This window comes from Piliocolobus tephrosceles, chromosome 5, assembly GCF_002776525.5.
Source record: "Piliocolobus tephrosceles isolate RC106 chromosome 5, ASM277652v3, whole genome shotgun sequence".
NCBI lineage: Eukaryota > Metazoa > Chordata > Mammalia > Primates > Cercopithecidae > Piliocolobus > Piliocolobus tephrosceles.
In genome coordinates this window covers 129,491,289-129,517,583 of record NC_045438.1, presented here as the reverse complement: position 1 = coordinate 129,517,583, position 26,295 = coordinate 129,491,289, and the positions used below count along the sequence as shown (strand labels likewise).

General features: G+C 52.2%; 1 protein-coding gene across 1 annotated transcript in view; it reads right to left on the bottom strand.

Moving 5' to 3' along the window:
• KCNK5 (potassium two pore domain channel subfamily K member 5) overlaps positions 1-25,776 on the bottom strand; it is a 40,969-nt gene extending 15,193 nt beyond the window's left edge. Inside the window, exon 1 of the mRNA XM_023212717.1 lies at positions 25,045-25,776. Within this exon, the coding sequence (XP_023068485.1) occupies positions 25,045-25,230 (186 nt within the window). The 5' untranslated portion in view covers positions 25,231-25,776. The remainder of the gene's footprint in view (positions 1-25,044) is intronic.
• Positions 25,777-26,295: the final 519 nt, after the last annotated feature.

Here is a 26,295-nt window from a genome sequence, read left to right as displayed (position 1 = left end):
CACAGATATTCTGTTGACCTGGCACGGCTTTTAAAAAGCTCCAGAAGTTGATTCTAATATGCAGGGGCTGCCCTAGTGGAAGCTGACAGGGGGAGGGAGGCTCAGGCCTTCTCCATCTTCCTGTCTAAAATGGAGTATGCAGGGCAGAGAGAAGGAATTCTTGGTATTTTCCTGACTGCCTCTCGCCCCGGGTCAGGTGACCAGGGTGTGGCTCAGAGGACAGCTGTAGTTTACAAGCAAGGTATTGGCAAGGGCCCAGTGGTGCCACCCTGATACCTGCACCAGCAGCCAGTCCAGTTCGCCTGAGCTTTGTCTCTCCCAGGGAAGGAGCAGATACTGGTCCAAAGGCAGCAGGGCCGCACCGGTCTCCTCGAAGACCAGAGCTGGGTTGTTGCAGAGCAGACTTTGTTAACTTGTGGTTGCTTATCTGTTTTCTCAGATTTGCTCTAATATCTATCTGGAGTATCGATTACATTTGAGAAGAAGGCAGGCAGGCCAAATCAACGGCTGGCGGCTTTGGTGTGCTAGGACGTCGGCACAGGACCTAAAGACCCAGGCTCGCCTCAGCTCTGCCAGTACCGTCTTGAGATCCTCCAAGAATCTTTGATTGCTTTGCCTGCCCACTTCTCCGTAAAATGAGGAGGTTGGACTATGACTAATGGAGTCCCCCTGCCTGGGCAGGTGATACCTCCCCTACCTCCTCCCTCCACAGTACATTCAAGAAAGTGCATTTCTATCCTCAGGATTTAGCTCATCGGTCACCATACTACTTTTTTAACCTGGACTGCAAACTGAGATCATCTGAGAGAGCTTGGAAAAATACTCCTGCCCGGGTCCTGCCCCTAGAGATGTTGAAAGAAATAGTCTAGGGCCTGAACTGCGAACCAGGATGCTTCAAAGCTCCCCCAGGTGATTCTAATCTTATGTTCAGCCAAGTTTCAAAAGCACTGCCCTAGATCCAATCCATTCTCCCTCCTTGTCAGGGACTTGAGTGCGGCCCCACTCCTGACGTCAGCACGAGGCAGGCTGTGCATGCATACAGGCGGAACTGTCCTCTTGTCCACCTTTGGGCTTCCCCCAGCCCACCCTCCTGGGCCATCTCTCAGCAGTCTCTGCAGAGCCCAGAGGCGCTGCTAGGTCTCACGCTCAAGAGGGCAAGCCCCTGCCAGATGGGAGCAGGTTTTCAGCAGAAACCTCTGGGCTTCCGACTCTGACAGGCCTGGGAGCCCTGTCCTCACTGAGAGGAACAAAGAAAACAAGGCAGGTGACCCTGCCCGCATTGTTCTCAGGCTGGGACGGTAATCCCCCGGGGCAGGGGGCAGCTGAGTGTCCCTCCTGTGAGAGCAAGCCCAGGGCAGAGCTGACCTGAGGTTGCAGGTTTGGCTAAGGCAAGCAGTGAAGGACTGGTGGGGCCCGAGCTCAGATGGAATGTCAGCATGTGCTCTCAGGCACCTGGAGGGCTGAGCTGACCAGTGACTGACACTGGAAATTCCTGTGCGGGCAGACACAGGGGACCTCGAGGGCCCCTTCCTGGTCCCACAGCACCGCTGTGTGCCTGAGAAGTGGCCCTGGGGAGCAGGAAAGAGCCCCCTCCCTCCCAAACACACGTACCAGATGACTCTCTGAGGTCATGCTCTCAAAATCTATCCCTGCCTCATCTTCTCAGGGAAGGTAGGATGTGTCCAGGGAGGCTTAAATGACAACAGGGGCATCCTTCATCTACCTGCAGCTTCTCTACCCCAATTCACAACCACTGCCCTGCCCAGGGTGGCTGGGGCCCAGGTCCGGGGTACTGTGTTGGCGTCTCTGCCCTATCTGGGACACTGAGGCCTGGATTTGTGACTTTGTCCCCTTCTCTTCCCAGAGTTCAGATCCCAGGGGTGTCTGACGCCTCTCTGCCCTGACTGATGCCAAGAGGTGTCTCCCAATTAGTGGGACAACAGTGTCAGCAGGGGCAGGAAACAGTTTCAGCTGGGACCCCTTGAGCCTGTCCAGCTGGGGAGAGCAGCCTCCCCCATTCCTCCATAAGGCTGTGGGTCACTAGGGAGAGGCTTTCCTTCTAAGGTGGGGTTAGGAAGCTCTAACCCAAGCCCCTGCACTTGGATTGGGCCCCTCCCTGGCCCATTGTCTTTTCCAGGGAAGCCAGCAGAGCTCTCAGGCCTGGCTCACTCCTCCTTGACTTGGCTAATGAGGGCCTGAGTCAGCATCTCCCCACCAAAGCCCCACATTCATCAAGTACCTTTCACCCATAACTCCTCTACCACTGCCTCATCTGAGACCTAAGACCCTGAAGGGAAACCAGGCAAAATGGATACACTATTCCCATTCTGTAGATGAGGAATCTACAGAGAGGCTAGAAAGATGGTGAAGCCACACAGCAAGCTGGTGACCGAGCACAGAGCAGGTGAGTCCCCGTCCACAGAACAATCAGCCTTCCACTCCCCACCCGGAACTGGGTTGAGAAACACCAACCAAAGCACAGCAGGGAAGGTGCAGGCAGACACTGGTGACATAGCAGAGATAAAGGGCTGTGCTGTGTGGTCACACCCACGGATCTGACCTGACTGTACGAGTTAGGGTAAGCACGTGCCTACGCTCCCTACCCCATTCCCCTGCAGATGCCTCAGATTTACCCTGACCTCGGGGTGGGGTCAAGGAGCAGCCACAGGAAGCCACCAACCCCTCAAGGTTTCTAAAAACAGTCCTTGGAGCAGGCCAGAAAGGAGGCCATGGGAACTGCTGACTCACCAGCTCCCCATCCCAGGCCAATGACCTGAGCGAGGTACAGTTCACGGACCGCCCGGCTGCCTCTCGCGTGCTTGCCTGATTCCTGTCCTCCCAAACCCAGGTCTACACTGGCATACCAGCTGGGCTGGCCAGTCCCTCCACACAAAAATCACGCACAGGGCCCTCTGTGAGCGGTACAGGGGAGACGGCAGAGGGGAAAGGTCACTTCCGGGTTCCAACCCCTGACTCCAGCATCCACTAGCGGGTTCCCTGGCGCATGTCTTATCACCTCTCTGAGCTTAATGCTCCGTATCTGGAAAACAAGAGTCACGGCTTCACTGTGTTGGCACACTGATTACAAAAAATGATGAACGGCTCAGTGCTGGGCACATGGGGCGTGTTCCAGAAACGAGCACTGGGAAGGAAAGTAAATGTGACTATTATTGATCTGTGAATAGAACAAGGGGCTCGGGGAGGACGCCTCCATTCTGAGGGTCTGTGTCCGCTGAACGTGGCCTTCAGAGCTGGGGAGTTGGGCTAGATGTTGATAGCAATGCTCTCCTTCCATTTACCACCTCCTGGGCTCGGGCCAGTCCCTCCGGCTCAGCAGTTCTCCACCCCCCTGTGCCTTTGCAGGTGCCTTCCTGCAGCTCACTCTCACTTCAACCAAGTTTCATCTCAATGTCTCCTCCTGAAAGAGATCATGACACCTGAAACACGAAGCCTCCGTCCCGCTCCCGCTCCTCACCTCACTGCACTCATCACTACCTGACATTCTACTAGGCATCTGTTTCTCTGGCTTCCTAGGTATCTACCCCAAATAGATCACGAGCCCTACACGGAGAGACTCATGCATCCCTTAATCACAGAACAGAGCCTAGCTCTAGTAGGTGCTCAAGTATTTGCCAAATGAATGACTGAGTCTCCAAGACGTGTGCCTTCCAAGGCAGGACGGTGGGCTCTGGCTCCACTGGAGAACGCAGGGAGCCCAGACAGATGCAGGTACAGTGCGGGTTGATGACCGTTTCCAGGCCCTGGGACCTCCTCCCTACGCCACCTGTCTGCAAGCCCAAAGCCCCGGAGGTTCTAGCCCTGATGAGTCAGTTCCCCTGCGGACTCTGGAACCATCAGGATTCCAGAGGAAGGAGGCAGGTGGGTGAGGAGGGGTGGGGAGGAGCTGAGGGATGTCTGGGTGTCTGAAGGCCTGATGGCCCCAGCTCTCCCCATGCCTGCTGCTGCTTTCCTGCCCTCCCAGCAGCGGAAAGGAAGGATGCTCTGATCCATGAAGCTCCTTAGTCCTGGTGGCTGCCAGTCCTGTTCCCCTGGACACATCTGCCTGCCCTGGCCCCCCTTGCCGGGGGCTCTAAGGACAAGGCTCACCACTGCCAATACCGCCAGACTCCTGCCTCCCTGGCAGGAAGCTGGCTCCTGACCCCCGTGCTACATTTGTCTCTCTAGGTTACATCTGTACCCTTGAACACAGTTGGAGCTGACGCCACCACACCTCTTGCCTCTCAGAATTCCCCTGACAAACCTAGCAAATTCCCCAGCCCAGGGGCCTCCTCACCTGCTCCTCCCTCCTCCCCCACCCCGTGCCTGTGGCTGGCAGCTTCCGGTAATAAGTAACTGCCATCCTTGAGGGCTGAGGTTCTGATAAGAGATGATTAAGGCTACCCATTTATTATAATTTAAGATTATCAAGTGGTTAAACTGTAAACCTCTTCATTAATTAAAAAAGAAAAGCCCATGAGGAACCAGGAGATGGGATTAATCCTGTACCAGGGGTGGGGCCGCTGGGTTTCTCTCCCCCTGTGAAGTATGCTCCCTGCCTGCTTAATACACAACATTCCCCTTCCCACCCAAACTGGGACCCCAAGGGGCTCATTCGAGGAGCTGGTTTTCTCATCCACCACAGCCTCTGAGCATGATCTTGCCCCCATCCTTCTTTTCAAAGCCCCCTGCAGGATCCTCCTGAGAGCCAACCACCTGTCCCCAAATCCTTCCTTATTGTCTGACTCTAACCTAAATCCCTCCGGCTGCAGTCCAAGCCCATTTCCTTTGGTTCAGTCTGCGTCTGGAGACAGACGACAGCTGGCCTCCATCCTCTCTGGAATAAATTGTACAAGAAACTACCAGCAAACCAGCACAGACATCTTGGGATGGATGGCATTCTTTGCAGGGTGGGAGGGGCTTTCTGCCACGATGACCCCCACATCCCGAACGCAAACCCCACCAGAAGACTGAGTCATGATTAGAGACAAGAGCAAGATCTCAGTGCCCAACAACCTCAAAATCACTGGGCAAAATGCAAAAGGAGGCTGAGCGTGGTGGCTCACGCCTGTAATCCCAGCACTTTGGGAGGCTGAGGCGGGCGGATCACCTGAGGTCAGGAGTTTGAGACCAGCCTGACCAACATGGTGCAACCCCATCTTTACTAAAAATGCAAAAATTAGCCAGACGTGGTGGTGCATGCCTGTGGTCCCAGCTACTCAGGAGGCTGAAACAGGGAGAACTGCTTGAACCTGGGAGGTGGAGGTTGCAGTAAGCCGAGATCACACCACTGTACTGCAGTCTGAGTGACAGAGCGAGACTCAGTCTCATAAAATAAATAAATAGAAAAGCAAAAGGAGTATTTAGGAGTATTACTCTAAAGTTCAGGCTCCCTGACTCAGATCTCAGGCCACATCCGTTACCCTAGGGGCTCTGGCCACCAAGGCCCCCATTTGGAAGCCACAGGGTTGCAGTTCAAAGATGATCCCCCGATAGTGTGGGAAAGAAGAGGGAGCCTATACACGCGGCTGGTGTCCCCTGACCATGCACTACCCCTGCCCTCACTACCCAGGTATGCCAGGAACAGAGAGGCCAGCCAGGCACAGTTGTCCTGCCTCTTCTGCCCTGTATGCATTTCCCCCCGCCAACCATCCATCCCCAGCCAACTGGGGCATGGGACGTGACTGGGATTAAGAAACAGAACGGGTGCCTGGCTAGATTTGGCATTTATGGCAGGTGTGCACAGCTACATTTTTTGTGCCTCCAAAGAGGAACATGGCTCAGGGGTCCCTAGGGGGAGTGAAGGTGAAGAGAACCGCTTGTTCTACACCTTGCCCTCCTGTTCCCCTACCCTTCCTGGGAAGTAGCCAGGAGCCTAATTTTACACATGGCGAGAGGGCCAAGGGGCATGAAGAGTACAGGCTGCGTCCTGGCAGTCCACTGCTTGGACAGTTGTTTAGCTCTCAGCAGCCCAGGATGAAGGGCTGGGAAAAGTTAAGAAACCTTTCCATACCTTGTGCTGAAGGTATGGAAAAGTACTGCCAGGCCCTCCTAGTACAGAGAGGCTAGGTTGAGGTGAGGGATGGGGAGAGGGTTGGAAAAAACCTCCAACTCCCCTAACCTGGGGCCCAGGATGAGAAGTCAGGCAACAGGAAATGGAAACTCTTCCCTGAGACACAGCCCCATTGTGAAATGCAAGAGGCAGAAGGAGCGAGGGCCATGCCTCAGACACACACACATCCTTTCTCTGCTCCACAAGGGCTGGGATGTTAAGCACAGACGTTTCCAAGCCTGTTTAACCCCTAACACCCAACCAGGCTCTGGCAAGGCCTCAGCCTTCCTGGTGGAATGAAAGAACATTTGACAGACAAGCCTGTATAGCATTGGCTCCTCCCTAGCCTGGAGTCATGACTGTGCTTTCTTCACCTGTAAAATGGGAATGATGCCACCTCCTCATCAATTCTCAAGGTTATGGATCAAAAGGCTCGATGGAGAGCATGAAGGCTGGCGCACAGGCAAGTTAGAGATGCTCCCGATGCATGAACTTTGTGTTTACAAATGTCCATGGTTGTGGGGTAAGAGTGCGTTGTACGCGGCTGGGAGGACAATGAAAGAAGGGAGAGTAATGTGCCAGGTTTCGAAGTCAGGCAGGGAGCAGGCTCTATGCCTTACACAGCTGCATCCTGTCCCCCTGTGAACTGTTTTCAGTGAGTGGTAACAGGTGCAGCCACTTCTCAGCCTTGCCCAGGGAGGTCCATCTCCCCTCAAGCCTGCTGAAAAAGAGCCCTTCATCCTGGGCTGCTGAGAACTAAACAACTGTCCAAGCAGTGGACTGCCAGGACGCAGCCTGTACTCTTCATGCCCCTTGGCCCTCTCGCCATGTATAAAATTAGGCTCCTGGCTACTTCCCAGGAAGGGTAGGGGAACAGGAGGGCAAGGTGTAGAACAGGCGGTTCTCTTCACCTTCACTCCCCCTAGGGACCCCTGAGCCATGTCCCTCTTCGGAGGCACAAAAAATGTAGCTGTGCACACCTGCCATAAATGCCAGATCTAGCCAGGCACCAGCTCCCTGACCCATGCACAGGGCAACCCACCCAACCTGTTAACCCAACAAAGATGGGACCAGAGTCATGGACAAACTTTCACTGCTCAATGCAGCTCAAACCAGGGTCAACTGATTCATTAAGTGTTTGCTGAACACCAACAATGTGCCCAGGCACTGGGCAAAATAAAGGAAGTGCAAGACACAGACCCTGCCCAGGAGAATCTCATAGTTTAACAAGAGACAGGCAGGAGTCAGGAAAGAGGTACGTGACAGCAGAAGATGGCAGAGAAAGCAGCCAACAAACCAACAGCGAGGCCAGGACAGTTCCAGGGGCTCACTCCATGCCGCTTTCAAGCCCAAGCAACGGTGCATGAAGCAGGGCAAGAAGCCCAAACACAGATGGAACTGAGGCTCAAAAGACATGAATGAACAAGGACCAGAGCAATCTCCCAGTCAGGTGTTCCACCCACTCTAAAAACAGTGCTCAGCCCTCCTCCCCTTCCCCTACTCCACCTTTCCTGGCCTGCAACCCCCACCACAAACCCTAAAAAAAACCTGGAAAACTCCTGAAAATTTTAGCCATCCTCTTCTTCCATTCTTTCTACATCTGTGGTGAGAAGATACAAGCATAGTTTTCACCTTAAGAAGAGAAATACCTGCTTAGCTGGTAAAAATCACCTGATCAGTGTACGTTATGAACCATAAGGGCTGATAGTTGGTGCTTCCCTGCAGAGTGGGGAGGCTGAGAGGCTGGGCTGGAGCAGGCCATTAGAAGGAATCTGGAGACTATAAGGAAACAAGTCAGAGATCAGTGAGAAAGGATTCTCTTTCTACAGCCCGGCCTACCTCCTAGGGAGCCACTGCTGAACAATCTGAGTCCACGAGGACTGACCTGGCAAGGCAATCACAAGGCTTGCACAAACTACATGCTTTCTGTCAGCTGGTCCGGGGGTGCGCTCACCTTGGCTGTGCTTACAAGTTTTCCAGTGGATAGGACCAGAGCAGGAACGAAAGCTGACAAGGCGCAGAGGGAGGCCAGATGTGGCATTAGAAACCTCGGCTTCTGACCCAATAGCACTGCCAAAGAGAACTCTCCCATGATGGAAATGCTCTGTATCTGCGCGATCCCCTGTGGCTACTGAGCACTGGAAATATAGCCAGTGACTGGAGAACTAAAATTGAATTTTATTAGTTTTAATTTTAAATTAAGCAGGCAGGCTGGGCGCGGTGGCTCACACCTATAATCCTAGCACTTTGGGAGGCCGACGTGGGTGGATCACATGAGGTCAGGAGTTCGAGACCAGCCTGACCAACATGGTGAAACCCCATCTCTACTAAAAATACAAAAATTAGCCAGGCATGGTGGCGAATGCCTATAGTCCCAGGTACTCTGGAGGCTGAGGCAGGAGAATCACTTGAACCCAGGAGACGCACATTGTGGTGAGCTGAGATCATACCATTGCAGTCCAGCCTGGACAACGAGAGCAAAACTCTGTCTCAAAAAAGAAAAGAAAAAATGTAATTAAGCAGGCAGGCTGGGCATGGTGGCTCAGGCCTGTAATCCCAGCACTTTGGGAGGCCGAGGTAGGCAGATCACTTGAAGTCAGGAGTTCAAGACCAGCCTAGCCAACATGGTGAAACTCCGTCCCTACAAAACATAGAAAAATTAGCCGGGTGTGGTGGTACATGCCTGTAATCCCAGCTACTCAGGAGGCTTGAGGCAGGAGAATGGCTTGAACCCAGGAAGCGGAGGTAGCTGTGAGCCAAGATGGCAACATTGCACTCCAGCGTGGGTGAGAGAGATTCTGTCTCAAAAAATAAATAAGTAAGCAGGCGTAATGATTAGTAATATCAAGTCAAAAAGGTAAAATTGTATAGCGGCATGCGGGTAATGACTACCATACTAGCACCAAGACTGTATCAAGCACATCCTACCTGCAGCCTCCTTTGGCACAGCCTGCCTGCCCTGGACCCTCAGGATGACCCATGTCATGGGCCACTATCCATAGCACATTCCTGACTTTGGATTACACACAGTCCTGTGCTGTTTCAAGTCTTGCCTGTGCTTGTGTTTTCCGTTCATCTGAAGGACAGGGCAAGTCTTGGGCCCCCATGGGACTGGGTGGAGCTGAGAGCACACTGAGTCCAAGGCTGCACTCGTCCATGGGCCTCTGCAGGACTCCCCTCCCGGGCCACACCACCTTTGTGTGGGACACGGATCAACACTGGGAACAGCCGGATGGGTGTTTCTGGCCCTGCTACATTCTCTTCTTGGTGACTCTCTGTCCTGGTGTACTATCTCCAACTTGGTCTGCAGACCAAAGGCTCACCTAGTTTCTCTTGTCCTTCTCCTCAAAGCATTCCATAGCACTGCTGTGCAGGAAGCTAGCAGTCTGCTATCTAAATTTAAAGACTCAAAAGACAAGAACGAACCAGGCTTGAAAGACATGAATGAACTAGGACCAGAGCATCTCCCAGTCAGGTGTTCACTACAGTCCCCAGGAACCAATCCAGGTTGGTATCCAGGGGGATTGGTTCCAAGACCCCCTGTGGATACCCATATCTGCAGTGCTCAAGTCCCACAGTCAGTCCTTTGGAGCTCACAGATACGAAGGGTCAGCTATACACTTTTAGTGATTATAGAAGTGATACTGGTATTCAGAGTATGTTCTGCTAAAACCAGAGGTTTGTATACCTCATACATTAAAAATAACCAGTGTGGAAGTGGCTAATGGTACATGCATATATTTTATCCCTTAAAAAATTGAGTTATTTGTTACAAAAGCAATATGAGCACATTACAGAAAATGTGAGAGGCAGAGAAAGAAAAAGTCATCAATAATCCTGTCTCCCCAGCTCAGCCCTGCCTGGCTTCTGTTTTTAAATTGAGTTTCTATGACTCAATACTAACGGAGAGAACCACACACTTTACCTTGCATCTCCATGCTTTCCTCACCCCCTCATCTTGCTTTTGCATAACTTAAAGTCTGGTTCATGCCTCAGGCCCACTTTGAGAAACACCAAATGGAAGCACCAGGTCCCTATTCCAGCCTGTCAAAGGGTCTCCCGTGTCACAGGCCAGAGCCCACCAATTCAGTAAGCACCGATTAAATTGTGTGCAGAGCAGTGGGGAAGAGGAGTGTAAGAGTGTGCATACACAGGTGGGAAGCTGGCCTCAGGCAGCTTCGAGTCTAGGGAAAATTTTAAGATGTGTACACAGGCCGGGTGTGGTGGCTCACTCCTATAATCCCAGCACTTTGGAAGGCTGAGGTGGGCAGATCACGAGGTCAGAAGTTCCAGACCAGTCTGGCCAACATAGTGAAACCCTGTTTCTACTAAAAATACAAAAAATTAGCCAGGTGTGGCGGTGTGCACCTGTAATCCCAGCTACTTGGGAGGCTGAGGCAGGAGAATCATGTGAACCCAGGAGGTGGAGGTTGCAGTGAGCTGAGATCACACCACTGCACTCCAGCCCGGGTGACAGTGAGAGACTCTGTCTCAAAAAAAAAGAAGTGTACACAATAACCCCACCACTGGGTAGGTGGAGATGGAGGGTTTGACCACATGCAGCAGCTCTCAGTCTCAGAGCATTCCAAAAAGAGGCTGTGCCAAAACTCAGTTCTGTGAACTCTGAATTTCCAGTGTGGTTGGTGTTGACAGGAACTTTCTAGAACAGGACCCAAAAGTACCTGCCTCGGCTGTGGGAGCCTGCCCCAGGTTTAGACAGACATACTCCCAGAGCAATGCTGACACATGCTTTCACCAGGCAACCTATTGACCTGTCTAAACAGAGCGGAGTGTCCCCAGCTAGGAGGGCACTGCATGGATGATGGGCAGAGGGGTATGGTCAGCAGCAGCACATCTGCTGGCTTGGGGGAGAATCTGGCCCGGCAGGACGCCCACTACAGGGGCTAGGGACAGTTTTCCAGATTGTTTCCCAGGAGGTGGGCCCGGCTGAAGGGCAGAGGGGGGCTCTGTCGGTGCTGCCTCTGGGTTTGGGGGCTGTTGGGAGAGAGGCCAAAGGAGAGAGAGAAACACGGCTTCATGGTTCAGGACATTCATTAATAATTACCCTCATGCCTGGTGCTAGGTTTTGGATCCAATCAGGTACAAACCGAGGGCTTGCAGGGAGGGAGGGGAGAGAAGGGTGGAGACCAGGCAACAGCCCCCTTGCAGTGTCCTCTGACACGGGGCAGAGGAGCCTAGAGGCTAATGGAGCTAGAAAGGAGGTAACCCCCAGGCCAGGTTAAGGGAAGCAACCTAAACAGCCCAAGCCTAGAGGAACTTTTCTACCTTGAAGCACACAGGCCCTCACAACATGCCCCGCCCCAACTCAATCCATAATATGCAATGCATGGTGACCCACTCCCACCACAGTTTGGCCCCATCAACCTCAAAGGCAGAAACGATGTCCAGTAATTCATTCCCATAACCTTAATATAGCACTGGGCATACAGCTGGCACTTACTAAGTGTTTTTGGCCTTATTGAACACATGCTCAGCTCAGAGAGGTGCAGTGACCTGGACTAAACACACAGCAAATCAGCAGAGCTGGCCCAGGACTCAGCTGTCTTCTAGTCCCCCAACTGTGGGTGAGTGCAACTCTCTGGGCCATGCATTTGGGTGGATTGCAGGGCTGAGGCTAGAGTCTGGGAGATGGGGGAGGTGGGGTGTTGAAAAGCTGTTAATCAGGACACCCTCCCTTTTCCTGCTAGCCCGGGGGGTGCTGACAAGACACCACTGCCTCGGCTCGCCCCGCTTCGCCCACTCAGCACTTATCCCCTTGGCGAGAGGCAGCCCTTCCACTCGCTGCTCCGAAGGGGGCAGGGATGCTGAGAAGCGAAGGGCACCCTTCCAAAGCTAACACTGTCAGGATGCATTCCACTGCCCGGGAGGTGAGAATTTTATTTGAACAGGAGTGATAGGGAAGGTAGGGGATGGACGTCTTTCTCCTCCAGAGAGTCTGTGAATAGGTGCCTACCTCCATCCTGCACCGGGGGCATGAGAGGAGCAGGAACCTTGCATTAGACAAAGGGTACCCAAGCCAAAATAAACATCCATGAAGAGCCCCGCCCTGAGGTCCTTGGCATGCTACAGAATAACCTGTTCCAAACCATGTGGGCAAGACTAAAGCGATACCCTCCCAAGGTGCAGACCAGAGTCCAGCTGGAGGTTAACCCTAGGGAAACAAAGTGGGTGGATGTGACACAGCGTGGGTTTTAGCTGACTGGGAGGTCAGACGGAAACACAGCGAAGAGGCAATTATATCTCCACTACCTGATTCTTCCTTGGGGGGTTTTAGTCTCAGGGTCCCCTGACCACAGACCTGTCAAGCAGCAGGGGTTAGAAGCACTCAACAAAAGTCAGGGGCCTATTAGGGCTGTCAGGATAGGTGTGGGGGGAGGGGCTGGGGATTGAGTTAACAGTCCCACCTCTGAGCTGTGGCGCCCACTTATGTAGCCAAAATGTCAAACAAAACTATATATAGGGCTGGGTGTGGTGCCTCACGCCTGTAATCCCAGCACCTTGGAGGCCAACGCGGGCAGATTACCTGAGGTCAGGAGTTGGAGACCGGCCTGGCCAACATGGCGAAACTGTGTCTCCACTAAAAACACACAAAAAAAATGCCGGACGTGGTGGTGCGCACCTGTAATCCCAGCTACTCAGGAGGCTGAGCCTGGAGAATCACTCGAACCTGGGAGGTGGAGGTTGCAGTGAGCTGAGATCGTACCACTGCACCCCAGCCTGGGTGACAGAGTGAGACTCCACCTCAAAACAAAATGTAACAAAAAAACTATATATGGTCGATGTGGTCAGGAAACAGCAGTACTTTGGGGTCAGAACCCAGAAGACTGAACAGTGCAGAGCTGGGCAGCAAAGGGGCCAGCTACCACATGCACGGGGCACTTCCTGGGTGCTGGGAGTGAGGTGTGTGTGGAAAACCCAGTCTCAAGGAGTAGCTTGCAGCCTAGCAAGATTCGAAAGACTGGCAGCAATTTAGGACATGACAGCCTCTATGCAAAGCTCTGGCTCTGGACTCAGAGGGCCTGGGTTCAAGCCACTAGCTATGTGACCTCAACTAAGTTACCCTCTGCCTTCGTTGCCTGGCAAAATTAGGTTCCCCACAGTGCCCGTCACTTAGCGTTGTTGGGAAATCGAGACAATGTAGGCCACGGTAGCTCCCATTATGGTGACATGCGGGGCTGGTGTGATTCTCCTTGCTACCACCTCCCAAAGTCCTTTCTGCCATCAGTGGATATGAACGTCGAGTTCTTTTTAAAAGTTGAAACTCACTGCCAGGTGCCGTGGCTCACGCCTGTAATCCCAGCACTTTGGGAGGCCAAGGTACGCAGATCACCTGAGGTTGGGAGTTCGAGACCAGCCTGACCAACATGGAGAAACCCTGTCTCTACTAAAAATACAAAATTAGCTGGGTGTGGTGGCGCATGCCTGTAATCCCAGCTCCTCCTCGGGAGGCTGAGGCGGGAGAATCGCTTAAACCCGGGAGGCGGAGATTGCAGTGAGCACACCATTGTGCTCTAGTCTGGGCAACAAGAGCAAAACTCCATCTTAAAAAACAAACAAACAAACAAAGAAACAAACAAAAACACTATTTGTGTGCAGGGGTGTAGAATGAATCTCCTCCGTTAGGAGCTGGCCCCTAGAGTTTCCTGCCTGTAGTGTGGCTGACTGGGATCAAGGCAGGGGTTCAGAAAGAGGTGGGAACACACAAGCAGGAGAGTCCAAATCACTCAGGGCCACAGCCAGGGCTTTGGTTTAGTCTAAGAACTAAAGAGGAGATGTTGGAGGGTCTTCTGAGTTTTGAGATCACGATCTCACTATCAGGATCCCTGACTGCTGGGGCAGTGATCTGATGGGAACCCTACTAGGAGATGTGGCAATCACCTTTCTTTGGGGCACAGCTTCCAAGAAGCCTTCCCTAATTGCCCCACTTAGCTCTAATTGCTCCTTTATTGTACTTCCCCCACCCCTGGTGAGCAGAGTAACCTTGGGCAAGTTACATAACCTCCCAAGGTCTGGGCCTTGACTCAGGAGGCTGGAGGCCAGTTAAATAACCACTAAGCTCCCTCGGCCTCACATTTTATGACTTGCTGCCACGAGTGGTGCCCAGAGCATGAGCCACCCCCTGCCAACCTCCAAGACAGGCTGGAGAAACCAGCCAACAGCTCCTTAGGTGCAGAGGCAGGAGGAGCAAAGTCCAGGGCGGGCTGGAGAGACTCCCTGGAGAGCAGGCAGGCATCAGATCCTTTCTGCCCGAGGCCCTGGCTGGCCCAGAAAAACATCCTCCTTTCCCAGCCTGGGGTTCAATACAATTTCAACTTTTGCCTCTTATCTGGAAAACTCGTGGGAGGGGAAGCTGGTGCTCAAGATCACAGGAAGGGGCGTGTTGGGGCAGGTTAGGAAATCAGGTAGGCCAGTTTAGTGTAAGTAGAAGCAGTCTGCACCCCAAAATACCATCAAGAGCTTTTTCTACTTAAAGGCCCTTTTTTTTGAGATGGAGTCTAGCTCTGTCACCCAGGCTAGAGTGCAGTAGCGTAATTTCGGCTCACTGCCACCTCCGCCTCCCAGGTTCAAGCGATTCTCCTGCCTCAGTCTCCTGAGTAGCTGGGAGTTCAGGTGCCCACCACCACGTCCAGCTAATTTTTGTATTTTTAGTAGAGACAGGGTTTCACTGTGTTGGCCAGGCTGGTCTTGAACTCCTGACCTCCTGATCCACCCACTTAGGCCTCCCAAAGTGCTGAGCCACTGTGCCCAGCCTAAAGGCCATTTTAAAAGGGATTAGAAATAAAGTAAGAATGGCCCAGGGACGAAAGGCCTGGATCTGGGTAGGCTGTGCTGTTAGAGTAATCTGAACTTGGTTCTAGAGATTGTTCTGCTCCCAGCTAATCCTCACTAGGCCTTGGTGTCCCCATCCAGCAAAGGGGATGGCATCCATTTGGCTGCCAGACCTCCCAGAGTCAGGCCCAGAAGGTCACAGAAGCAAGGTCTCAGAAGAATGGGTCCGCAGAGACCCGTGGTAAGGGCAGGTTGGGGTGCACATGAGCACAGTCTGTGTAGCTGCAAGCATCTTAGAGGACCGGGTGGTGTACCTGGTGCTGCTGGCAACACCCTGCAAATACTTTTGCTCCTTCCCCCTAGAGTGGTACAGGCTCCAGTCATGCCAAAGGTGTCCCCAGCTAGGGAGCTGCCCTTCTCCACTGCAAACACTGTGGGCCTCCCGGCCAACTCCACTTCTCAGAAGCCTCTGAAAATCAAAGAAGTCTCCACAAGGAAGGGGCCAGGAGGTGTTTTTCTCCTACCCCAGCTCATCCACTTGCCCTCTTGGTTTCCACAGAGAGGCAGGAACCAGGGCTCATTCTCTTGGAGCAGTCCTTGAACAGGTCTGGGCACACAGTATGTGCTTAGTAAAATATCTGCTGAATGAGGAACTGGATGGTTGGCTCTGTCTCAAGCTCCTTGAAAGCAAAAACCATGGCTCCCCTCCAGCACCAAAGGCAGACCTGCTCAATATGCTCTTGCTGACCTCTGCTGCCTGGGCCTTATTTCAACAGGGGAAAGGAATTTGGGAAAAGTTGATGGAACAAGGGATGGGGGTGGGGGAAGAAGAAGAGGGGGCTCCTGGAGATAAACAGACTCAAACAGGGAGAGCAGTTGATTCTGTAAAGTCCCTCCATCAAAGGGGAGAGGATAATAATAAGCTGGTCTTGAAGGCTGCCTCCAGCTGGAAGCTGCACTGAGTGAGTTTTACAGGCATTTCCTCTTGCAAGGTGGGTATAATTAGTTCCATTTTCAGATGATGCAATGGGCTCAAGGCCTCACAATTTGTAAAGGCAGAGAGGTGGTATTAAATCCCAGGTGTGACTTGAATGCTGGTCTTTAACCAGGTTCCACTCCAACCTGGGCAACAGAGTGAGACTCTGTTTCAAAAATAATAATAATAATAATAAAAATAAAATAATGGCACCCCTACTCCTTCCATGACTTAGAGCCTGTGAGACCAAGGACCAGAGTCTGGGCCTGGGGCACCTGGCTTCATTCATTCTGCTGTGACCTTGCAAGAGGCTTGGCTACACTGACTAGACTTCCAACCAAAAGGGACACACAGCTTTTGGCATCCCCCTGAGCTGAGCACAGTGCTGGACAGACGGACACAACAAACTGAGCAGGACTGAAATCCACACACTCACTGAGCATCCTGAGAGCTAGGCCTGGCAACACAGGCCCAGGGCTGGGAAGACACGGCCACTGCCCACGAAGGTTGCAAATGGTCTAGCTGGACCTAACAAGCACTCTAAGCCTTTTTGAATGAATGGATGAGTCCAGAGAGGGAAAATCTGGCCAGGGACACACGGCATAAACCAGTTTACAGGTAAAAGTAGAACCCAGGTTAGAATTAGTTTTTTCCTACACAGTAGTTCAGATGAGGGTTCCTTATCCCTAGCCCCAAGCACGGAAGCACTCGGACAAATGGAAGGGGGCTCTGCCGTGTCCTCCCCACCCAATGTGGCCAACAAGGCCCCTGGCAGCCCTATAGGACTGGAGACTACACCACTGAGCAAAGCAGGTCCTGCTACCAGCTGCCCTGCACAGCTTCTCTCCCAGACTCGGGGGCAAACATCCCCGCTCATAGGAGGGGCCCAGCTAAGCAGCTGCAGCCAGATTACAGTGGGGCACGGGAGGTGACAACAGCCATAAGTACACATCCCTGCCTAAATATTTCAGCAGGAAACCCAAATATTTAGATGGAGGAGAGGAAAAAGAATGCACATTTCAAAGCCAATCGAAGATGAGAGGGGAGGCGGGTAGTGTCTGCCCCGAGTGAGGGCCCAGCTCTGATCCCAGACCCTGGGTAACCATGAGTCAGGGAGAATACCTGTGAGACCATCTGGTCCCAGGAATTCTCCAGAAAAGTTTTAACCAAGGCCTGGGACAAGCCAGGACTGAGCGGAGCCCTGCCAGAACAGAGAAAGAAGGAAACCATCCCTATTTTTAGGTGTTGATCATCAACAGTTTTAGGTGGTTAATTTGCAGGAAATAGAAAACAGTGGGTGACTGACTCCACTAGGAGAAACTTGATGGGTTTTATCATCTTCCCTTGTCCCCATCCCCAGATTAGGAGCTCACTGCATGGTGGGTCCTGCAGGGTGGTGTCAGGGACAGAGTACACAGAGGAACTGGGTATAGGAACAGCAGCTAATACGTAGCCGGTCACCTGTTACCTGTGGCAAACATGTTAACATGTTAACATAGATTCTATGGGCATGAGGGACATACTGTACTATTATCCCATTTCGCAGATGAGATGACTTGCTCAATGAGGTCACACAGCTCAGTATCCTGAACTCTTAGCCCCATGCACCCTGAGACTCTGAGGACACCACATATGCCCTGTACTTTCTTGCCTCTATGCTTTGCTCCCTGCTTTTCCCACCTTCAAGGTAGCCTCACACAGAAGAGAACAGTTCATAGTGTGAGCTCTGGGTTCAAAACCTCGTCCTTCCACTTCCTAGCTACGCAGCCTCAGACAAGTTATTCAACCTCCATGGTCCATTCTGTTGCTTCTACTGCGAGGTCGAGCTGATCATGGCACCTACTGCAGAGGGTGGCTGCCATGATACAATGAGATGATGCACATTGGTGGCTCCCACAGCCTGTGGCCATGTAAGTGCTTGTAACTATTGGTTGCCCAAGCCTGTCACTCCCAGTCCCTGGCTCCACCTCCACTTATGGACAAGATCGAAGGCTCGGAGTCAACAAGGGGGATTGAATCTTAGTCCTCTACCCACCTGGCTTCTGGTTTCCCGTCCAATGGGAAGAGCAATACCTAGCCCACAGAACTGGTTCAAGGAGACATAGGTAACATCCCAGCCCAATGCCTAGCACCTGGTAGGCACTCCACAGAATGCTCACAGGGCTACTGCCCATGCCACTCACCCTTCAAGCCTGCCTTCTTCTAAGTGCAGGAGTAAAAATTCATCTCTTGCCCTGGTGCACACCTGGAGTCCCCAGGTGCACTTACCAACATCAATCTGGTAACAGCTCCTTACTATTCTTCCTCCAGGTTAGGGGCCCCCCCGAGGGCAGAGGCTGTGTTTTGTTTGGAGCTAGGTCTTCCACAGGCCAAGGAGTTTGGCTACAGGCCTCAGAAAACAGCAAATGAATCCCCCCAGCCCCTTCAGCCTTTGCCCATCTCTCCAGCCTCTTCCATCTACAACCCACCACTGAGCACTTTGGACTGTATTTCCTCTCATTTTACCACTGCAGCCCAATTATCTTTCCTCAGCTGCACTGAGCTCCAGAGGGTTAAAGACTCTCCAATATCTGAGGCTTCATCAAGCACAGAAAGGATAGCCAGTAGGGAGGGCCCCTTCTGTTTCCAACTCTACTGTATCCAGGTCTCTGAGGTCCAGAGATTGGGATAACGGCTCACCAGAAACCTAGAGGCCTTAGGCAGCTGAACAGAGCTACAGCTGGAGCACACCACCCCCACTTCTACATAAAGGGACAGCGAAGATGCAATCTGGGAAGGTCACCAAACCGGAGAGGGAACGTCTTTGGCTGGGCCAGGGACCCAGACCTGGACCTCCCAGTGGGGCTCAAACTAGAGTGTGAAGGTCAGTGGGTTTTTCTGGGGGCTATAGGCTCTACGGGCTTTCTGGGAAAACCCACACTACATCACATCAGCAGGAGAGAGGAAGGAGGGGGTGTCCTTATCCGAACACCCACAGAGTGAAGGGATCAGCCCACAGAAAAGTCGTTAGAGTAGAATGTTCCACTTCTTTTACACTGTAAATGGCTGTGGAGGACACTTTCTGAAATTTCAGTGTTGCAAAATGAAAAAGTTCTGGAGATCTGTTTCATAACTGTAAATTTACTTAATACTGCTGAGCTGGGCTTTTAAACGTGGCTAAAATGGTAAATTATATGTTTCTGTGTTTTTTGCATTTAAAACATTCAGTTGACATTCTCTCTATTCTAGGAAGACCTTCCTGATTCTTTGTAATACCAATGAGATGCCCACCACACCTGTGCAGGGACCGCTCCATTGCAGCATAGGAATATCTGGGCATAGCAGAAATGGCAGCTAACACTTAGCATTTATGACGTGCCACACACTATTCTAAGCAAACTATGGTGTGGCTTCAGAGGCCACTCCCACAACCATTAGGCATACTGCTTGGATGGTGATTCCTTCAGCAACGCCACCAAGGCCCCGCAGCGGCAGCTGGAGAAAGATCCCTACTGAGGGCAGCACATCCTCTCTCCATGTACAGCCATCCTTGGGAAGAACGGAACAGGCAAGGGATCTTCTGCATTATTCCAGAGGTCCCTGGGGACTCAACGAAATTTCAAAGAGATTTGCTTCCGTCTTCTCCAATCCCTAAAAGGAATATTGGAAGGAGGCAAACCTATTTCATGTGCTTTCCTGTAGTCTCCTACCTCACTTCTCTGTACCACCCCAGTTCTGGCCAACTGGTTCTTGCAGCACCATGCAAATACAGCATCCCAATTTGGACAAAGACTGTCTTGGAGGCTCTACTCAGGGGTCTGGCTCCTCTGCTCCCCAAAACCTTGCACTTCTCTCCCTCCTCCCACCACTACCAACCACACACACAGTTCAGAGGCTGGGCCCAATCTGCTAGCAAACAGCCAAGTTCAAGATGAAAGCCTTTGGCCCGAGGTCAGGGCCAGTCAAGCACAACATCCAAAGCTGAGGGATTGTGTTTCTTTTAAACGCCAGACTATAAATAGGGCAAAACCCCAGGAAAATATTTAAAAGCAACAATCATCACCTCCTTTGCATTCCCCACCCCCACTGGAAACTTTCAACACTTGCTAATTTCTGCCCTCCGTAATTCTCTATTACTGTGCCATCTGTAATCATCCTAAGGGTTCTAGTAAAACTCTCAAAGCAATTTAATAAACATTCACTTTCACTGTTAAAAAACTCTAACCAGAGCAGTTAACTAAGGCAGACTAAGGCTTTTTTTTTGGCTGTCTTCAACTTTCGAGTGGAACATAAATAAGAAACAAGCCATTAGGAAGGGACCGCTTCAATTTCCTCTCAAAAAACCAGCTTATCCACTTTCCACTTCTGCAGTTCTAGCCAGTAAGAACTCAAGCTCGGACCCAAGGATGTGGAGGCCTCCAAGATCCTCCCTAACCAAAAGAGCTATTGTGTTCCCTTTACTTACAAAGGCAGTGAAGTGGACCAGTGCATTTTACAATTTCCAACAAGGCTTGAGACAAAGAGGGTGTTCATAGTAACCCTCAGCTTTCCAAAAAATTCAACATACCCCATTCTAAATATTTCGGTCACATGTAATTTTGTCATATATTCCATGGTTTTATTTTTCAAATCTGGGGAGCAGGATTGGTGTTAAAAGAGTGTCAGAACCTCAAAATTGGAACTAGCCTTACTACTTTGGACTGGAGTATGTAGAGACCAGTCCAAAGGGTTCAGAAAATGAAAGGAGGTACACGTGGAAAACCTTAGAACACAAGACAGCACTTTGGAGCTTAGGAAGGAAGGAGGCCAGTAGGATCCAAGAGGCTTCCAGGAACAGGTCAGCTATATGAGCAGTCAAGCAAAACCTGGACTTTGGTCTGGGATGCTAGACAGAGGGCAGGACCTAGGGCAACCCTACTCCACCCCCAGGAGACAAGGGACCCTCTAGAGCCACAGCAAGAAGCCCGCAGTCTGCCTTCCCCAGGCTAGGATAAAGGGCCAGTCTCCGTCTTCTGTTAGGAGTCTCTTCTCCCTTCCTTTCCCAGTCAGGTTTTCTTTCTTTCTTTCTCTTTCTTTCTTTCTTTCTTTCTTTCTTTCTTTCTTTCTTTCTTTCTTTCTTTCTTTCTTTCTTTCTTTCCTTCTTTCCTTCCTTCCTTCCTTCCTTCCTTCCTTCCTTCCTTCCTTCTTTCCTTTCCTTCTTTCTCTCTCTCTCTCTCTCTCTCTCTCTTTCTTTCTTTCTTTCTTTCTTTTTTGAGACAAGGTCTTGCTCTGTCGCCCAGGCTGGAGTGCAGTGGTGCAATCCAGGCTAACTGCAGCTTTGACCTCCCAGGTTCCTAGCTGCTCTTTCTAATCCAAGACCCCACTCTGGCTTGAGATCATCTCCTGAGAGCCCTCCCTAACCCCTCAGGCTGGACCAGCCCCTTGGTAAGTGACCTCCTGAAAACCTCTGCGGTAGCCCATACCCACAGTCTTGTTCCCAGTGGGTTTATGTATCCTTTTGTCCAGCAGCTCCGAGCCCAGCCTAATTCTTTGTATTCTGAGAGTCTTGCCCAGTGTCTGGCGCATGGTGGGTGCTTAATAAATGCTTGCTAATTTCCATGTACTTTGAAATATGAAACTTAGATTTGAAACCTGACTCTGCTCTATGTGATCCCAGACAAGTTACGTCACCTTTTCCCCTAATTTTCCTCATTTATGGGGTGGTCTTCAAGATTAAATTAAAATAAGAATGTATATAAAATGCTTATTCAAAGTGGTCTGGCGCATGGTGGCTCTCAAATCCTTCGTGTTTCTGATCACTGCCCACCAGAGGCAGAAGGCTGAGAAGGGCTGTCACTCCTCCCCTTCAATCCCACCCCCACTGTTTTTTGGTGGGGTGGGGGTTGGGGGCTTCCGAAATGAGAAGCGCAGAGGAGTGGACTGATATATTACTTCAGTAACAGAGGCCGGGTCAGCCAGGCAACAACACAGGAGACGCCTGTATGCCATTCCCTGTGCTAGGGGAAATAGAAAATAGAATTTTCCAGCAGATCAGGGTCCAGCTGAACCAATTTCCTAAGCTCAGTCACAGAGCAACAATCTTCACAGGCCCAAGAGGGAGGTGCAAGCTCCTGGGGCAGACTGCCTGGTCATTCCCCCGCCCCGCCCCGTCCCGCCCCACAGGCTGTGCCTCCTGTGGTGTCCCTGTGGCTACTTTATCTTCTCTGGGCTTCAGCTTACTTACTTGAATACCTACTGTAAAGAGTACCTGAAATAAGGCAGGTAGGTAAAGCTGCCTTCCTCAATAAATGCTAGGGTCAGGAGACCTGTTCACTTTTTATAGACATTTTGCCTAATGTTTCTACTTTATTGGAGCCTCACCAAACACTCATTTTGCAGATGAGGAAAGGAAGGCAAAGTTAAGTTACATGGCTTGATGGGTAAATGGCCAAGCCAGATAGCAAAACCAGCCTGTGCCTGCTCTCATAAAATGAGGATAACAGCACCCACAATGCCCAACACAGAGTAGGTTTGCTGTAAATGTTAACTTCCCTTGTGAGAGTCTCTGCAATTTAGGAAGAGGTTTGGAGAATGAGTCACCAAAGATCTTGCTTGAGAGCAGGGGTTCAAGATGGTTCTGAAGGCAGGAAAGAGGACGATCACGTGGTCCCAGGCTGGCGGGTCACTGAGCACTTGAAAGTCAGTCTGCACCTCACTTCAACCACAGTGGAGGGAAGGAAGTACCTGACATTCGGCGGGTATTTCTAAAGAAAGGTGACTTAACTCCCTTTCTCACACATTTGAAAGACCACACACAACTTCCAGAGTAAGAGAAACCCCAACCCAGACTGCACCCCATCTCTTCCAACAATCTTTGTCCTACCCCAGGAATTCCTAGCTAGGAGCTCCTTCATGATTCCAAGGTGATTCAGAACCAGCTAAAACACAGAGCCTCAGGTGGAAAATGCCCAAGCAGCCAGATGGGAAAGAAGATTTTTGAGTTTTCCTTTTTCCTTAAACCAATATCCTGGGGCCTGAGGCAGTACCCCAAGTCACAAGAAAGCAGAACAAGGCAGATTTCTGCTGATTAAAAATGATGCCAGCAAATGCTTCCACTTGTCCGTTTTCATTTCTTGGGTTTTTCCTATGATGGGAGGGGACTCACCCAGTTGGGGTTGGTTTGGGAGTTTTTTTGGCCGGGGATGAGGACAGGGCTGTCCTTGTTCAAGAACAAGTCTACAATCGTCTCCAAAGCAGAGTGGCTTGATGCCGAAATCCTTTTTCTAAAAATTACCTGCCCATTACTTTTTTTTGGGTGGGGGGGAGGTAAATGTTGACAGATTTAACAGGATCGCTAAATAAGAGGCATTTTGTTTGTTCAAATACCTTAAGAAGCCGTCTAGCCTCCAAAGCTATGACCACCAGCTGCACCCGGCTGCCTAACCCCCGGACCCACCCCACCACCACCCGCCCCCCGCCTTTCCCTTCTCCTTGTGTTTTGAAGTTTATTTTCCCACATTTAGCCTTGAATTCTTTCCTTCCTTCCCCTGCAGTGTTGGAGCAACAGCTTAGAGGGAAACACTTCGAGGGCAACTCAAGGCTTTATCATCCTTGCCTGCCCTCTTCCCCCTCTAAACAAAGCCCTGGAACAAACTAAACAAAAACTTGTTCTCTAGAGGAATTGTCTCCTCAAGGGAAATCATAAAGTGACCCCCTCCCCATAACACCCCACCCCCAGGGTAGATACCCATCAGAAGGAAGCCATGTAGACTCTTCATGCCAGGACTCCTGCCGTTAGGAGGTAAACCAACCAACCACCTGCTTTAGCTTATCCTCCCCACCATCACCTCCCATGTGCCACTACCCGGGAAACTGCTACAGGGCAAGAGACTCTCCACTAAAACTCAACACTAAGCCTGCTGGACTAAACCTCCCCTTCCACGGGACCCCTCAGAGGACAAGTCTCCCCACACACCGCTGCCAGCAAACACCTATATGCTCATCTGTGTGATGCCCATCAATCTGGGGACAAGGTTTTGATGTTTTCCAAATGCTTCCAACCTAAAAGTGCACGGCAGAAATAAGGAATGAGGAGGATGGGCTCATTCCTATTTCTCACATGGGGAAACAGAGGCTGGAAAATGAGCGACAATTAGATAGGCATAAAGTATTGGGGTGCCGCTGTAGACTAAACGTTGCTCATCAGACCTCCTTTCTGGCATCTTTCACCCTGAGAGCAATATAACACCTTGGACAATCTACCCCACTCCCCACCTGCTGCAATCTAGAACTTTCACCCAGGTCCTGGTCATTCCACCGGGGGAGCGGGCCAAGAAGAGTTGGTGGATGAAGCTGAGCCCTCGAGAAACTGGTGTAGAGGGCCTCGGTCCCCAAATTGGCCCCAAAGTCTCAGCCAGGATAGGCAGCCCTTTTATCCTAAGTGAGGTCAATGTCATCCACTGGGCTGTGCACCAGAAGATAAGCGGTTCCCACTGCCAGCACGGAGGGAAGTCCCCCACCCACCCCAATTCCGCACACTCTCTCCTACCCACTCGCAAAGGGACTACCTGGGTATTATTCGTTTGTGCAACCTACTACTTTCACAAAGTTTTACTCCAAGCTCTTAAAGGATGTCTCCGCAAGATAAGCCTTCCCGGAAGCCTGAGCGCGTCCCCAGCATTCCAGGCACCACCCCTCATCCCGTGGGTTCGGGCCCCACAGAGCCCCCCCAGCTCCTCTCCGGAACCCTGCTGGGGGCGGGAAGATTTTGCCCAGGCTCAGGCTGGGGGACCCTCCCGCCGCTCTGCCGGGTTCACGTTTCTTAAGAAAAGCCTAGCAGGCTTGGCGCTGGCCCTGGAGCGGGGAGGTGGAAACACTAGGGGATGGCACCAGGCTTGGCTCCCAGACGCCAGGAGCGTCTCCAGGGAAAGATAAACGCCTTTATCCGCCCCACAGCCTCTTTCCAAGGAGGGAGGTACCGTCACACCCACACTGAAACACTATGGAGCCCAGTTCACCCGGGAATCAACTCCAACTTATCTCCGGCCAAACTAAGTTCCAAAGAGTCTCCGCGCTTGGGGGACCCCCGTGTCCCTCGGGTGAATGACGGATCCTCGAAGCCTGATCCATGATGAGACACGCTCTCTCATCACCCCCTGGACCTTCCACAGGGACTGAGGGTCACCCAAAGCTGTGAAGGGGTCTTCCTTTCAGCGCCCCCTAAAGTTCAAGCCAGCTTCAGATGTATATGGGGGTACAGGCGGCGACTGACCTCTAGGATCTTGTCCAGGCCCTCCTGACCCAGGCACGGGAACTCCTTGAGCAGATGTAGCTTCTGTGTGTAGTAGTTTTTCTTGGCCTCCTTCCAGTGTGGCTCCTCCAGCACTTCGAAGATCGCCGCCCCGATGGCCAGGTAGAAGATGATGGCCGAGGTAAGCAGAGGGCCCCGGTCCACCATGGCTCCCGAGCAGCCGCCTCCTAGAGAAAGCCTCTCCTAGCCCCAGCTGCTCCCAGTCCGCCCGCCCTCCAGCCTTTGAAAACAGCTGTTTGAATTTGGAGCTCCGCATGCGCAGTGCCCGGTACTCCCCCCGCAAGCACCGCTCCCCGGACAAAGTTTCTCGGCCAAGTTGGCCAACGGAGCGCAGGGAGCTGCGTGGGGCCCCACTCACGCGGCCCGGGGTGGGCGAAAACCAGGGGGGCTGAAGGGGCGCCCTGGACCGCGGATGCGTAAGGAGCGGGAGGAACACCGGATTTTACTCTGGGCAGACACGTGGGCCGCTTCTCCACGCGCCGCTCCTCCGCGCTGCACTAGCTGTGTGAGCCGCTCCCGCCTCCGCGCGCCTCTTTAACCAGCGCCCGGCGCGCTCTGCCCCCCTCCGGCTCCGGGCTCCGACCGGGGAGGAGCCCAGGCAGGCCCCGCCCCTTCCCCGCGCCCGCAGCCAGGCGAGCGCAGGAGCGAGCGCGAGGTGAGCGCTGGAAGAGGCTCTGCGCTCCCCGCGCTCCCGGGGTCGGCCGCCAGGGGAGGCTGCGCCGCCCGCCCAGACCTGCACCCCCCGCGGTGCCCAAGGGGTTGCGGTCTCGGGGACTCGTGTTTGTTATTAGAGCTGGCGTGTTAACTAAAATGATTGTGACTGAGGTCAGGAGTTTATTGCTTTCGTTATTTTTATTGTAATTCTATTTTCATTTACTGATGTTTCTTCCAAAAAAGTCTTATGCTCAGTCCCTCTGTGTCTCTCTTCCACACACTTTCCTGTAAGCCTGAGGAAGGGGGTTAGAACGGGGCTGAAGAAGCTGTAGGGAGTCAGAGGACATCAGGAACTAATCCAGCCACCCACGCGTGATTCCTCCTTCTCACCCCGTTCTCACCTACCCAGGTGAGAACCTTGCATCTGGAAGGAGCAGGCAGCTCAATTCGTGGCACCCCTGTGCGCCCCCCCCCATACACAGTAACTCTACGGGAAACACTTGGCCTCCCTTCCTTCCCCTTCCCCCTCCCCTCCCCTTCCCTTCCCCCTCCCCTCCC